The 16,187-nt window shown below is 44.4% G+C and overlaps 1 protein-coding gene across 18 annotated transcripts in view; it reads left to right on the forward strand.

The window, feature by feature from the left end:
* ZSCAN23 (zinc finger and SCAN domain containing 23) overlaps positions 1-13,463 on the forward strand; it is a 31,879-nt gene extending 18,416 nt beyond the window's left edge. For 4 of the 18 annotated variants that reach the window (XM_047858533.1, XM_047858532.1, XM_047858534.1 and 1 more), the window contains 2 exons: positions 29-179; positions 511-2,599. In XM_047858533.1, the coding sequence (XP_047714489.1) occupies positions 29-179; positions 511-1,217 (858 nt within the window). In that variant the 3' untranslated portion in view covers positions 1,218-2,599. The other 14 variants (XM_047858538.1, XM_047858539.1, XM_047858537.1 and 11 more) reach the window with 14 other exon arrangements.
* The last annotated feature ends 2,724 nt before the right edge of the window (positions 13,464-16,187 follow it).

Raw genomic sequence — 16,187 nt, forward strand, 5'->3', positions numbered from 1 at the left:
TTGATTTCTAACCGTCCTTAATTTCCAGCAGGTTCCAGCCTGTGCCCGTGAGCAGGAAGAGTTGGTGAAAGAGGAGGCAGGTCGGGGAGCAGCCCAGGACTCATCAAGCGGCCAGCCCCCAACCTTGGAAGGGCCGCGTCAGTGCAGGTCGCGGGAGGTGTGCCTGCTTCGGGAGATCGGTGAGGACTGGAACTTCCTCAGAGGCCTCCCTCACTCCCTCACCGTCCATCTGCTCAGCGTCTGCTGTGTGCCAGGCGTTGTGCTTTGTCCTGAGGACACTGTGACCGGCAAGGACGGGTGGTGGGGGGAAGCTTGCGGCCTGGTGGGGGGAAGACAGTCCCCTGACAGTTACAGTTCAGTGTGTCTTCTCCCTGAGGTCCGGGCATCCTTGTCTAGGTGGGGGAAGTACACAGAACCGTGCTTATGTGTCCCCTACCCCCCACCCTCCTGGTTGCTTTTTTCTTTTCCGTTTGGAAACATGACATTCATGTGATCCATTTCTCGTTTCAGGGGATGAGGCTGGGACTTGGAGTGTGCAGTCAGCCCCAAAGAGGGAGCTCTGTAAAGAGAAGAAACATCTTGTGGAAGTTCCTGAGAAACTGAACGGTGACACTTTTCTGGGGCCTGAGTGTGCAGACACATGTGACCAGGAGGGCAGGTGGGAGAGGCAGCGGGCCAGCTCCTCGGCGGAGAGACCCTACGTCTGCGGTGAGTGTGGGAAGAGCTTCACCCAGAACTCCATCCTGATCGAGCACCAGAGGACACACACCGGGGAGAAGCCCTACGGGTGTGATGAGTGCGGACGGGCCTTCAGCCAGCGCTCGGGTCTGTTCCAGCACCAGAGACTCCACACCGGGGAGAAGCGCTACCAGTGTGGCATCTGTGGCAAAGCGTTCAGCCAGAACGCGGGGCTCTTCCATCACCTCCGGATCCACACGGGGGAGAAGCCCTTCCAGTGCAGCCAGTGCAGGAAGAGCTTCAGCCGACGTTCTGTCCTCATTAAGCATCAGCGAATTCACACTGGAGAAAGGCCTTATGAATGTGAAGACTGTGGCAAGAACTTTATTTATCACTGCAACCTCGTCCAGCATCGGAAGGTCCACCCTGGGGTGGGTGCCGCTAGCCCCCTGGAGCAGGTAGGGCAGAGGCTCCCGGTGTCGGACCCTCGTGGAGGTGGTGGGGCAGGCTCTCACTTTGTCCCTGAAGCAGAGTCCTAGGAAAAGAATCGTTCGCTCTTCTGGAGGGCAGACTGTGGAAGTTGTCCGTGTTTTTATGCTGAGAGAAGCATAACATGTTAAGTCCATCTGTCAGCTTCTCTGGGGTCTGTGACATCCGTGTTTGCAGTAGTGAACAATGTTGTGACTTCATCAACTGGTCCCACACCTGTCTGTGCAGAAAGTTCTCCAGGTGTGCTCTAGGAAAACTCCTTCGTCCGAGTTCTAAGAAACTTTTTTAAAAAAAGTTTAAAAAAATTACATGCTACCTGAATACACAATTATGTTAAAAGTAGTTCGAGTATTTAAAAATTAATTTAAAAATAATGGCAGTAAAACTTGCAACTTAAATGATTTGTTTTCTCATAAGATATGATAATTTGCTTTTTAACCTACAAAAGGGGACAGATAAATCCTCCCATAGATACACAGAAGGCTTCTCCCTGTTAAGAGCTCTGTAGAGTTCCACTGACTCCGCCTTCAGTGAGGAACCAAGGACCCAAGTGAGGACACATCAATGTGTTACTGTTGCTCGAGATTTCAGATTTCTGTAGACCAAGAAACTTATCTAAAAATCTGGTATCTCACTTCTGATCTTCATTACGAAAATATAGGCCTCTTTGCATTTTTCCTGTGATTTATAAGCATTTTTGGATTTTGCTTTATTTAACCCTTAGTTATACAAAATTTCAAACATATACAGAAGTTGAAAAGTGTGATCAGCCTTCCACGTTGATTGTTTTTTATAAGCTCCATGCTTCTCAGCATTACCTATTAATTACCACCAAGGTCATGCTTAAAAAAACTTCTTTCCCTTAACACTGATTGAACGTTTACCAAGCTTTATACTAAGCCTAGGACACAAAGAAATGGGAATCTATGGTGATGACAATCCAGATTAGAGTACCAAATACACTGCAGGTCACTTAACCATGATAGAAACATCATAAGGGACCCTACAGATCACTTCTGTGTCCCTTATATGATACAGAAACGGAGGCTGGAAGTGACTGCAGACCTTTCAGCTGGTTCACCGAGCTGGAGCTGGAACCCTGTCTCCTGATTCCTAGTGTTCTTTCTAAGCATCTGGAAGCATTTTATCACCACGTAGAAATGACTAGTATAAGGAACTTCCAGGATTTAGAAGGCACTGAGGTTAGAAGGAACTTCCAGGATTTAGAAGGCACTGAGGCACAGCTCAGTAAAGCCTCCCGTCTGTGCATGTTGCTCTGTTCGGTTTACAGCCGAGTTCCAGGAAGGACTCCTTCCACTGATCCCTCATTTGGGGCATTTTATTTATTTATTTTTAATGTTTATTTATTTTTGAGACAGACACAAAACGCAAGCAGGGGAGGGGCAGAGAGAGAGGGAGACACAGAATCCAAAGCAGGCTCCAGGCTCTGAGCTGTCAGCACAGAGCCCGACGCGGGGCATGAACCCACAAACCGCGAGATCATGACCTGAGCTGAAGTCAGACGCTTACCAACTGAGCCACTCATGTGCCCCTTATTTATTTTTGTAGTGAATGATTTTTTTTTTTAACTCTTAATTTACTTAGAGGGACTTTTCAATAAGATAATTCATTCTGTTATGCCCAGAATTCGTGATCCCCAAAGACCACCAGGGAGCCAAGTCCGATGCAAAAGCAAAAGAGCCTTTATTCGAGCTAGCTCGAGCTCAGTCCCCTACCTGTACCGAAGCAGCGGTGAGATACCAGGGAGAGAAAGCGAGTTTCAAAAGCACAAAGGTTTTATAGGGGTCTAGGGGCAGCCGATTGGCTGGGGAAGGGGCGTGGCCTCGGCCAATTGGCTGGGGAAGGGTCAGTCCTGTTAGGAAGGTCGCTGGGCCTGTTTTGATCAGGAAGTTTGAATGGGTGAGCGGGAGGTTACTCAAGGGGAGGAGGCGTGGTCTAGGTGAAGGACACAGAACAAGATGGAGTCGGCTGGTGTAGGTCCGCCCTTTCAATTCTTCATCTGATTCAAGTATGAAAGCCACATTAAAAAGGGAGCCTATCTTTTCCCTCATAGATAGCCATTTTTCTAGTATCTTACATATCTTCAGTGTTTCTTCATGGAAATACAAGAAAACGTGAACATATATAACCTTATTTCCTTTGTTCCACGGAAAGATGGTGTATATTTACACTCTTCAACCCCTTGCTGTGTTCATGAAACAATACAATCTTTAGAGAAACAGCCAGCTTCCTCTCTGTTTACACGTGGACAGTATCTCATTTGCTGGTGCTCCATACTTTAACACACTGGTGTAAATGCACAACCACTACTTTGAAATGTTACAAATTATTTCATTCTCCTCCCAAATGTACTTCAAGTCAAACTTTAAAAGCTAACAACTTCCACGTGAGCTGGAAAACAGGGTTTCGGCAACTAGAGGTGGACATAATTCTTCCACAGAGAAATGCAGAGTGATGGGGACGGTTTCAGTCTCGTGTATTTGGCTCTGTTAGGTATTCTCAGCATTTCAACCCATTAGTGTCGCCGCTTATGGGTAATTGTAGGTCTTCTCAAAAATCTTATTTTCTCAAGATTGTATTTTACTGTATCTTGAGGTTTAACTATTTCCAAAGGAAATACATATAGATTTTAAAGTGAAGAAAAATATAGTAGACTTAAGTTTGAAATAAAATCAACTTCTCAAGTAAACATATATTCCATTCAATAATATGAGACATACACTCTAATAATCTGAGTTTGTAAGCATCACAGATACCTCTGCATATGCCAAAACAGCATGTTTGGATAATTCCATTATATCAGCTCTTAAAAGATTTAAAATATGAACAGATCAGGATTTTAAAGGATATAGTTCTAATGGATTGTTTTTACAGCTGCAATTGAAGATTGAATGTTTGGTTTGTTTTGTGCTTGTTTTTGTTTTTTTGTTTTCACAGCTTTTCAAAAATTCTAAATTTTCTCAATAACTGATAAAAATGCCAAGAAAGAAAAGATGTTATCTGTGCTGTAGAGGCATATACCACTCGAGTGCAGTGATGGTTAACATGATTAAAACTACTGACAGTTCACCAAACTAACTTGCCTTGTTTTCTGATACGGATTATTCTTCTAATTCTTTTATCTGGGATGCACATTTGTCATTAGTTGACGTAACCACTAGACAGGGGCATGTAGGCCCTGGCCTTTCCTATGATTACTCCAGCCTTCCTGGCAGGGTGCTCTTAGGTGTTGTCTCCCTTTACATTTCTGAATTACCCTCACTTCTCTTTTCTTTTTCTACCCTGGCTCTTTTCACTCAACCCATCGAGTCTCTGGCATTGATCTCCTTTCAGCTGCTCTGTAAACCAGTAACCATCTCTCCTTATGCCTTTGAAAAGCCCCAGTCTGAAAGACTGGTCAGTTTTATGGCTGAGCGAGGTGTAAGAAGTACTGATTCAAATCCAATTAAAAAGACTTATTGGTTCGAGGGATGCCTGACTGTCTCACTCAGAAGAGTGTGTGACTCTTGATCACAGGGTCATGATTTTGAGCCCCACGTTGGGTGTAGAGGTTACTAAAAATATAAAAAAGCCTTACTGGTTCTTGAGGGATAGTACAGCACCCCTCTGAGCATTGTTAGGACAGTGGACACTGTATGTCAAGAAATGACTGAGAATTTTGCAACTGAAAGCTATCTAGAGCTGTAGGTAAAAGCCCTGAAGACTCTCTTTCACTATAATTTTTATTTGAGGAACCAAATCTTCGAGGAGAACCAAGTCTCTGTCCAGATTTTGTATTTGAAAATGACTTCTAGTTTCTCTATCTGACAATATTTTTCCTTTAAAAAACAATTTATAGTGGAAGATTGTTTTACATTTTTCCAATAAGACAAAAAATACCTCTGAGAAAATTTTAAAACAATGGCATATCTAAAGTCAAAATTATAAAATATGAAGTATCTTCTCAGGAGCAGTTTTGAAATCTATGTACCAGTATACATGTGTGTCACTGGTTAAATGTTGAGTTAGAAGTTGAGAGAGAACGTAAAAGTTGAGAGAAAAGTAGATTATTTGTAGAAGGAGCTGGAAGATAGCGGAAAGTATCTTCAATAGAGGAAACGGGGTGAAGAAGGCCCAGCTAAGACAGGCTCAAGAGCCATGAGTGTGCAGGGGTGGGGGCCAGATGCAGAGGTCACGGAACACTTTGTTAAAGCATAATGGAATCATTGAAAGTATTTTGTTGTGCTATAGGAGTTTCTTAACAAAAAATCAGAAAATATTAGCTTTAAGAAGAAATTTTGAGTTGAGCAATTTCATACCTGCATGGGAAAAGTGAAGTCCAAAGTGGTTAAACACTCGCTGTGATCTATTTTTTAATCACATTAAAAATTTTAAAGTTAAAAATCTTAAAAATTTTTAAAACAAAACTGTGTACAAAGATCATTGTGAATTATATGAGGTTTCACAGGCACTTGGACTTGGAGGCTCAGAACCTTTTAGGCCTCTGCAAACAGCAACAGCAGCAACAAAACAGGATGGAAAAAGGAAAAGGAAGAACGAAATGTGAGAACATAAAAAGGAACCAGGCAAACTTACACGCTAAAACTGGATTAGGCCAACAAGTGGTGACCAAAGAGAAGGAAAAAATAAAAAGAGACGTTGTTACCAAGAAACGTGCTTTGTCCATAAATAATACCTATTAGCCCTCCGGCTCTCAATTGGTCCATGTGTCTTAGCAGTGAAAAGAGTCCCACTGCTCTTCACTCCTCACTCTTCTCCGTGCTCTACGTAACAAAGAGGAGGCAAGCACAGTGTGTAAATCACTGATTTCTTTTTTTTAGGTCTCTCTGGACTCACACCCAGTTTTCCATGCCAACGTCTCAGCTCTATGATGAAGCCGCTGCTTCTGAATATGTACCTGTGTTAGAATCACCTGGGTTGTTTGAACTGCAGTTTCCTGGGCACTACCACAGACTGGCTGAATGTTTGTGAAGGCAGGACCTGGGAATCTGCATTTCAGCTAGGGTATTGGTGGTTGTCAGACTTGAGGTAACTATATATAATGTATTGCCCAATCTAGGACACTTCTGAGAATGAAAGGGATTGCTGTTAATAATTACAGCCAGCCAAGAGGCATAAATCAGGATGTATGGTCTTCCTACTTAAGACTTTTCCTGCTGAGGAGATAGAAGAAGAGACAGAAAGAATACAATGGTCTCATGAAAGCTAAGGTAGAGCATCTATGAAGGAGGCTGTGGGATGTTTAGGTGTAGCCACCTAGACCAAAGTAGCCACCGTCTGCCTGGTTTGAAATAATCCCCGTTAACACATTTATTGGATTAGGTAAGAAGGGGTGGGTATGCCTATAAAAACAACACCCACCCAGAAAAGCCTCCCTCTCCCCCCAAAAACCCACAAACAACAACAAAACGCTTAAAATAGCTAGTTACCTAAGATGAGCCTGTTGAGACTATGGCTTACCAGACGAGAGATGACGTTCCAGAAGCATAGGAGCATTTCAGTGGTATAGGATCGATGGACCAGTATGGGCTGTTCACCTCTAACATACAGAGGAAGCGTGGGAAAATAGCGCGCCAGATCACAACCTCGCAGGAATAAGGCAGAGGGCAAGCCGTTTGAAGCAAGTAGCTAGGATGAATGAGGTCCAGATATTGTGCCAAGTTTCCTAAGTTATCATAATTGATGCACATTCTTCACGGGCTGTGCAACCAGAGCGCTCTTAACACCGCAGGGTACCAAACACAGGCTGACCAGGCCCCACATTCCGCAGTTGCCCCGGGGCCATTCACAGCGGGGGACGGGCATGTGGCTTCCCCTCACTTTCTGCTAATTCTGCAGAGTCAGGGATCTGTAAGTGGTTAGGTTACTCAAAAAGACCGGAGTCACATGCACAAAGATTGAGACGGTGGACAGCAAGCCAGCACCTGTCCCTCTTAATGCCGCTTTGCTCAGGTGGGTATCGATTATTGCTTCGGACCCTGGGGGCCGAGTGGACAATGGGTATCACGGGACCAGGGTACTAGGAACGGGGGACTGCGTCGCATTCCCTCAGTGTAACAGAGAGACGGGCCCAGGCTGAGTGGCTGCTGGACACCCGGTGGACCCGCCTGCGCTGTGCAGAGGCCAACCGAGGGCCCCTGCGGTGGGAGCCGGCCAACCACTGAGATGTGGGACCTCTGTGCTTCCTAGAGGAGCGGTGAGGAGCGGGTGGAGGCGTGCCCGGGCGTCGTGACGTACTTCCGGCCTCGTGTGAGCCACAGCTAGCGCGAGCCTTTTCCGGCGGGAGGCGCCCGCGAGGCTTGGTGGCCGCTCCCCGAGACGCAGGCTCGTCTGTTTCGCCGCCCGCGGACGTGGACGCGAGCGCTGCGCGGACCACCCGCTTCGGGGCTCCGGGCGCTGGTGCGTCTTGAAGGCCGGCGGTGGTTTTCTGTCCCCCTCCGGAGTCCTGTTTTCATCGAGGCCTTCGTGGCGGTGGTCATGACCTTGCACGCCTGTGCCGGGAGGGTTCGTCTCGGAGGACGTATGGTGACGGGGTCTCAGGACTTAGAAAACGGAGGAAAGTGTGATTTCCTCGGCTCAGAGAACGTTGAGAAGTGAGCGCGTCCTTCGAGCGGACATGGGCTGCCGGTCGCGTAGTGCGGGTCTCCAGGTGCTTTTAAGACCCCTCCAGCTCACAGTGCCGTGGGGAAGAGGGGAACACCCCTGCGATACCGCGCGGATGCCCGGAGCCGGGGGTGGGGGCACCTCCCGGTGAGGCGGAGAGCTGAGCGGAAACGGGCGGCCGGAGGCGGCCGAGGGAAGCTGGGTGTGCTGTGGCCGGGGTAGAGAGGATGAGCAGGTGACAGCTGCGATACCCCAGGGAACTTGGACTTGAAAAGGTAGTGTGCCTCTCCGTCCTTTCCGTGTGACGGCTCCCGCACAGAATGCACGCGATGTGTGTGCGCACACTGCCTCGCAGAAGGGAGCAGGCCCCGGCTACGCTGCCCCGGGTCCGCGCGCGGCCACCTCGTAGCCCAGGTGGTCAATGTGCCGGCGCTGCTCCGGGAGGCGGACTCCGCAGAGACGGGAGTCCCTGTCTTCACGCACGGGAGTAGCGTCATCTTACTAGGCTTCTAGAAATTCCAGGAGCGGGGTGGCAAATGGATTGGAAGGGGGTAGGACTGGAAGCAAGAGAGAGGAGAGATGCGCAGGCGTCACGGAAAGAGCCGGTACTGTAAGTTGGTGAAAGCCAGGTGCTGGCCGTGGAAGTGACGAGGGTGGAGTGGATTGTGTGGAAGACGCGGATTTAACTCCACTTGACGTCTAAGGGAGAAAGATTGTTGAAAAGGTGCTGAGCACAATGCCCGGCACGTAGTACGTATTACAAGCTTTATTTTTAATATAGTTAGGGATAATTAGGTTTTTGGATTGGATAGATGGTAAGGGGAATGAATGTGTCATTTTTAAAGAAATGGGTAGGCCCGCCTGAATGGCTCAGTCGTTAAGTGTCCGGCTCTTGGTTTCTGCTCAAGATCTTGTGGTTTGTGGGAGCCCTAGTTGGGCTCTGTGCTGACAGTGCCAGAGCAAAGTAAAGTTAAAAAAAAAAAAAAAAAAAAAAGAAATGAGTAATTTTGGAAGAGCCATTGATTATGAGGGGAAAATGATGAGTTAATTTTTGGTGGTGTTGAGGTGCTTTTAAGACCTAGGACTGGAAGAGTCTTATACCATTGGACTATAATGGTCTTGATCTCCAAAGTAAGGCTGGGAAAAGAGAATAGATGTAGGAGTTGTTAGGTGAAAGCGTCTCAGTTCTCAGATGCTACTGAATGGACGAGATTGCCCAGAATGAATGTGGAATGAGAAGGCCAGATCCCGGCTTAGGGTAAGCTGAAGACATTTCTTGGCAAGCTGAAGAAAAGCCACAAAGTGGACTTAAGAATGAGCTTTTGACAAGCCCTTATAGAAGCTTGAGCACCAAGTGTTGGTCTAAGCACTTTACAAAAGCCAGCTCATGGGAAAACAGCCAGAAGATTGCAGTTCCTTAGAAGATTGGGAGTGGTTAGAGTGTTAGGGACTGCGGGGGGCATCTGGTAAGTAAAGGACCGAAAAATACTCACTGGGTTTGTATACAAGGGGGGCTTTGGGGGGCGCCTGGGTGGCGCAGTCGGTTGAGCGTCCGACTTCAGCCAGGTCACGATCTCGCGGTCCGGGAGTTCGAGCCCCGCTTCGGGCTCTGGGCAGATGGCTCAGAGCCTGGAGCCTGTTTCCGATTCTGTGTCTCCCTCTCTCTCTGCCCCTCCCCCGTTCATGCTCTGACTCTCTCTGTCCCAAAAATAAATAAACGTTGAAAAAAAAAATTATTAAAAAAAAACAAAAAAACAAGGGGGGCTTTGGTTAATTGACTTGGGACCCCTAACTCAAATGTGGGACACCCCAACTGACGTGCACACTGTTCTTTTCTAAAACTAAAAATGCCTTTGAAAGAATCTAGCATAATTCTTGGCACAGAGAGGTTGATTTATAAATATGATTGACTAAATCTGTGACGCGCAATTCAAGTAAGCAAAGCTGTTTGCATTGTTTTTGTTATCGGGATATTTCACGTTATCTGAATATTTCACTTCAGTTTCTAGATCTAAAAGCTACTAGTATTGTTCTTTAGTCCTAAAGTAACCGAATTGTCTATAAGTCAATTTTAGGACATTTTTCTAATGACATTTTGTGCTTATCTTTTACAGGGCGTCTTTACCTTCAAATCATTGACTTGACCACAGCGATTCACTCTGAGTAAATATGTTCTTAGTTTGGAGTTGATCTCTGTTAACAGTGATGTGTTATGCCTTATCACCAGCCTTATTAAGCCCCTGCTACTGTTGTGGTGAACTGCTTTGCCCAGCAATGATTCAGTCCAACCCTTTTGGGCTGCAGAAGAACAGAAGGGATGTCAAATAGTTAAAGCATCTAGCCTGCACAGAAATGGTGCTTCTGACAGTTCTTCGGACAAAACTCATGGCAGTTCTGTTAGGAGGATTCCCTTGGGCCTCGGGAGTCCAGCTCCAGGCAGGCTCTCCGCCGCCAGTGGCTGCGGCCCGAGACACACAGCAAGGAGCAGATCCTGGAGCTGCTGGTGCTGGAGCAGCTCATGACCATCCTGCCCGCGGAGCTCCAGGCCTGGGTGTGGGGCAGCATCCAGTGTATAGGGAGGAGGCTGTTAGTGGACTGGGGGCTTGTTGAGGAAGCTGGACCATCCAGGAGGAAGGTGAGATAAGGAAGAAACAATCTATTACCAGAGGCAGGTATTCTCTCCAGAGAGAGAGCAGAGACTTGAAGTTTCCTCTCAAGTGTAGTGAGAGGAAATGGCTAAGATGCGTTGGCCAGAGTTGTGTTCCCCTCCCTGTCCATTTATTCCCTGTCCTTGTAGGTCAAAGGAAACTCTGCTTTCTGTCCTCCTCTTCTGTTCCCCGATTAATACTGGGATCTAAGCTCTAGAACCCTAGCAGATATCACCCTGGTCAAATTTCTCTAATTGTCCCTGGGTCCTTTGTCCTCCTATGGGGACAGGAAGGGCAAACGAGGGCCCTAAGGGCAAATGGCTTGCCTGGCAGCAGCATTAAGACTCACGGGGCGGGGAGGGCAGGGCAGCTCCAGCCAGAAACAGGGCAGCTCAGTTCTGAGTCTACTGAGGAGAAAGAGGAGATCCTACTGGGGAAAAGATCAGAAATGTCTTTTGCATTTTTCCAAATGAACCTCATCACTAAACCTTTTGCCTATCTTTCACTTGATGTCTTGTTTCATTTTTACCTTGTCCCTCTAAGCACATTGTTTTAACCTTGATTGTCATTCTCCCTTCACTACTTTGCACCAACGTTGTTGGAAATCCTGCTTCTATTGAATGGTTGTTTCTCCATTCTAACTGAATACTGCCAGCTTCCCTGGGCCTGACCTTTTATGCCAAAGGCAGGACAGCATTTTTCTACATTGAAGCCAATAGAAAATGACTCAAAGGCTACATACGATAGAAAAGTTATTAAATGTGCATTCTCAAAGACTTCGTGTAGAAAACAAAACTTAGTATTTCTATGTGCTCATTGGACAAGCACACATATATGCCCAAATTGTAATCATACTGAACATCCCAACTGACACTACTTTTAAATTTAGTATTACATTATGGACATATTTCCCAAGAGTTACATGTAATGTATATACATATGGCTGACATAAGTTCCATTGTACAGATATCAAATTATTTTTCGTTTTTACTTTAATCAGGTCTTTATTAAAAATTAGCTGTCCAGAATGATTTGACGTTTATGGAACAAATAAACTGAAGCTTATGCAGCAGGCTTCTTGTCTTACATGGTGGGTTTCTCTTCTGCACACTTCTCAGCTGCTGGTCTCCTATATTTATGACATGAGTCTAGGCATTTGACAGCTTTCTTGCTTCTGGTATAAAAAGAAGTATAAACTCCTCTAATTCCTTTCCTCCTCCTGAAATCAATCATTTTCCCAAGGACCCCAGATTCTGTTTAGTAAGAAATGGTATTTTAAAACCAAAGATAAGGTGCTAGGAATGCTCATATTGTTATTGGACATTGTTCCTAGGCCTTTCAGTGCTCAGAGCTAGGAAGAATTTAAGATAAAGTATGTATTGTGAATTCATACTGACAGTTCGAGTTCAAATTCAGGGCCTTAATCTTTCATCTGCATCTCCTTTTGGAGACTTCTCAAAGACACCGGGAATGATAGAGTATCAAATACTCATCTGTTTTATCCCACAGTATCTCAGTGGCCTCAAAAAAAATGTTAGCATTACCATCAAATATGGTTTTTATAAACAGCTTAATGGTGGTGCCTGATTTTTCCATTCTTTTGTCCTTAAGTTCTATATCATTGGGTATATACAAAAAAATTACTCTTCAAAGGACATTGGAAATAATTTCTCTTTTGTGTGGTTATGTCACCAGCAGGTACACATTTAAATTCAGTTTGTTTCATTTCTGTTTCAATGTTTAGGGATTGCTTTTTTTATTGTATTTTTTATTAAAAATTTTTTTTTTCATTTTTTAAATTATGTGAAATACAAAATTTTATACATGAAATCTATAAAATGTTTTCAAGGAAATTCTCCTTTTCCTCCTCCTGTTCCCTCTCTCATATAGGTAACCTTTTTTGCTCTTTAATGGTTTATCCTTTTATTATTTATTTATTATAGGCACATGTGTACATGCACACCCTTCCCTTTTAAAAATAACACACTATAGGGGCGCCTAGTGGCTCAGTCAGTTAAGCATCTGACTTTAGCTCAGGTCATGATCTCACAGTTTGTGAGTTCAAACCCTGCATCGGGCTCTGTGCTGACAGCTCAGCCTGGACCCTGCTTCGGATTCTGTGTCTCCCTCTCTCTGCCTCTCCTCTGCTTGCTCTTTCTCTCAAAAATAAATAAACATTAAAAAATTTTTTAAATAATAAAAAAAATTAAAGTAACAGTATAGTTTATGTCATAAACTCAATACACATCTGTCTTACATGAAACATTTTTTTTTTCTTCCCTCTAGCATGTAGTTTGAATGAGACTTGTTCAGTGAGCAAGTAACTGAGTAAGGTATGTGTGAATGAGGGAATTAGGCTGAAATTTTCAATCTCCTCTTTCAGGTGATTTGGTCAAAATGGAAAATGAGAAGGTGTTTCCAAAGTGGAAGAAATCTGAAGAAATAACATGCCAACAGGGACACACTGCTAGATTTGATGGCAATGTTCTTAAGTGCCTGAGTTATGTAGAAGTCCCAAAATACCAGAGAACCCTAGAAATAGATCTATGATTGCATAAGTGATGAATGTGGAATGAGTTTCAGAGCTCCGTCCTTATCCAGCATCTGAGATACACAGGAGAAATGCCATGAAAATGAGAAATGTGGAAAAGCTTGTAGTCCAAGAGTGCTGGCTTCATTGAAGATAAGAGAATTCCCACTGAATTAGACCCACAGATATGGAGAATATGGAAAAGCTCTCAGTGCGGACACTGGACTAGTTCATCATAGAGAACCCATGCTGGAGAGAGACCCTATAATAAAAGTGACAAGTATGGCAAAGCCTTGGACGGTCAGCCCTTAACCAGGACCAGAGACTTCACACCAAGGAGAGGTGTTACCATCTTAACAAGTGTGGGAAAGGTTACAGTCAGAACACAGAGATTTTTCACTATCAGAGTTTGTGTTGGAGAGAAACTCTTCGTTTAATCAATGTAGTAAGAATTTTCCTGGATATTTCATTCCTTATTAAATACCAGAAAACTCGAGAGTGTGAGAAGTTGATAAATGTGAATGGAAAAGCCTGTGAACAGTAGCATCTCATCTAACATTAAAAATTTTAGGGGAGCCTGGGTGGCTCAGTCAGTTAAGTGTCTATTTCAGCTCAGGTCATGATCTTGGGGTTGTGATATCAAGGCCCATGTCAGGCTCTACATTCGGCATGGAGCCTGCTTAAGATTCTCTTGCCCATCTGCCCTGCTTGCGCTCGCTTGCTCTCTGTAAACAAAACAGAACAAACTCTTAAAGTGTCCAGCATGTGAAATCAGCAAGGCAGAATTTCTTCATACCAGACCTCTGGGTGGTCTTTGATGGGAACTGGCCTTTCAGAATGTCCCTCAAAACCTTGTCAGATTGAACAGAACAAACCATTTACTTTTCCTTAATCGTCTCCTCAAGCAAGGTGCCTGGGTGGTTCAGTCAGTTGAATGTCCAGCTTCAGCTCAGGTCATGATCTCGCAGCTCATGAATTTGAGCCCTGTGTCCAGCTCTGTGCTGACAACTCAGAGCCTGGATCCTGCTTCAGATTCTGTGTCTCTCTGTCTGCCCCTCCCCAACTTGCACTCTTTCTCAAAAATAAACATTGAAAAAAAAATTTTTTGAAGTCTCCTCAAGCAGCTACATTATTTTAGTGATTCAAAGGGCTGCTTATGGACCACCAGTTCAGATTTCCAGATGTTTTAATTAGTTCTTAAATACAGTTCTCACAAAAGCTTGGGCTGTTAAATTATTTTAGTGAAAATTTAAGTTATGTATAAAAGACAAATAGGAATGTTATTAGATGGTTAATTATTTTAAATGCTGCAGTTATGATTTGCCAAGTCAAAAAACTTGTTCAGCATCTTTTTAGTAATGACATGGTGAGTTCTTGCGCCTTCCGTTCCTATCTAGGGTATGATGTGTGACATGTAGCCCCCAGTAAAGACTCCAGACAAGAAAGATGCATCTTTATTTATTTTTTAAAGTTTTTTTTTTTTTTTTTTTTTTTTTTGAGAGAAAGAGTGTGCACACATGAGCAGGGAAGTGGCAAGAGAGGATCCCAAGCAGGCTCCACGGTAAGCAGGGAGCCCAATACGGAGATTGAACTCACGAACCGTGAGATCATGACCTGAGCTGAAACCAAGAGTTTGGACACTCAACCGACTGAGCCACCCAGGAGCCCCAGGTGCATCTTTTTTTCAAAAAGAGGTGTATTGATTTGTATTAGGAAAACAGAAAAGACCCAAGTTAGTGTTCAAGGGAGAATAAGCAAACTCAAATGCCCAGGAAAGGCAGGTAATAAAAATAAAGGAAGCAATCCTAGAGTCACAAAGAAAAACAAAAACCATTATTTTACATTGCATTAAGTTCAGGGAAATTGTTAGGATTCTCTTTATTTTGAATTCTACAGGAGAAAGATGATCAGGTTAATTATTCATTGCGACCACCATAAACAATGATCTTTTCCTACTCTTGAGTATAGTACAGTTGACCCTTGGACAACATGCGGTTAGGGGTACTGATCCCCTACACAAAAATCTCAATATAACTTGACCCCCAAACACTTAATCATCAAGAGCCTACTATTGACCAGAAGACTTGCTGATAACCTGAAGAGCTGAACACATATTTTGTATGTTATATGCATCACATACTGTATACAAAGAAAATGGTTTTTTTTTTTTTCAGTTTTTAAAGTTTTTTTAAAAGTAATCCCTACCCCCAGTGTAGAGCTCAAACTCAGGACCCCAAGATCAAGAGTCACACTACGTGTGAAAATTTGTGGGAAAAAGCTGAGGTTCTGAATGATGTTACCTTCCTCTAGATTTACTTTTGCTTCTACAGGCACTTAAGAGTATAGTTGGGAGCGCCTGGGTGGCTCAGTGGGTTAAGCATCCGACTCTTGATTTTGGCTCAGGTCATGATCTCACAGTTTGTGAGTTCAAGCCCCACATCAGACTCTGGGCTGACTGTGCGGAGCCTGCTTGGGGTTCTCTGTCTCCCTCCCTCCCTGCTTCACCTCTGCTCATGCTTTCTCAAAGTAAATAAACTTAAACAAGCAAACAAAAAAACGAAACAGTGGCTTAGAATAACCATCCCAGGAGATTTTGGGCCAGGAATTTGGTGAGGTCTCAGCTGGAAGTTTCTTCCATTTCGTGCGTGTGGCATCTTACAGTGGCACTTGGTGGTGTTTATCTGGCAGCTGGGTTTGCTGGAAAATCCAAGCTGCACTGCCATGCCCAGTGCCTTGGGGCGAGAACAGCTAGAAGGACGGTCTTGGGGCCTCCTTATGTGATCTTTGCAGTAGGGCCGTCGGACTCTTTCTGTGGTGGCTCCGGACTCCAGGAGCAGTTGTTCCAAAAAACAGTGAAAGCTGCTGCTGTCCTTAAGGGCTCAGGCTGGGAAACTAAAACAGCATCAGTTTTACTGTATTTTATTTGAGCTGTCCTCAAGCCCACTCAAGACTCAAGGGAAAATGACATAGACTCCACAACTAAACAGGAAAAGCATGGAAGAATTTGTAGTCATCTTTAATTTTCCAAAATACCCTTATCTACCCAGATATAAAGCCTGGGGAAAAAATAATAAAGTTCTTTTTGGATTCTCTATATAATTGTTTAATTTTTTTTCTCCTTTCTTGCTTCCTTTTTAACTTCCCTAAAGACACCCAGCATGACTCTGAGCTAATCAAGTGTATCTATGCTCATTTTTTATGTACAAAGTAACAAAGTG

The sequence above is a fragment of the Prionailurus viverrinus genome, chromosome B2 (genome assembly GCF_022837055.1).
Source record: "Prionailurus viverrinus isolate Anna chromosome B2, UM_Priviv_1.0, whole genome shotgun sequence".
In the NCBI taxonomy this organism is placed as follows: Eukaryota; Metazoa; Chordata; class Mammalia; order Carnivora; family Felidae; genus Prionailurus; species Prionailurus viverrinus.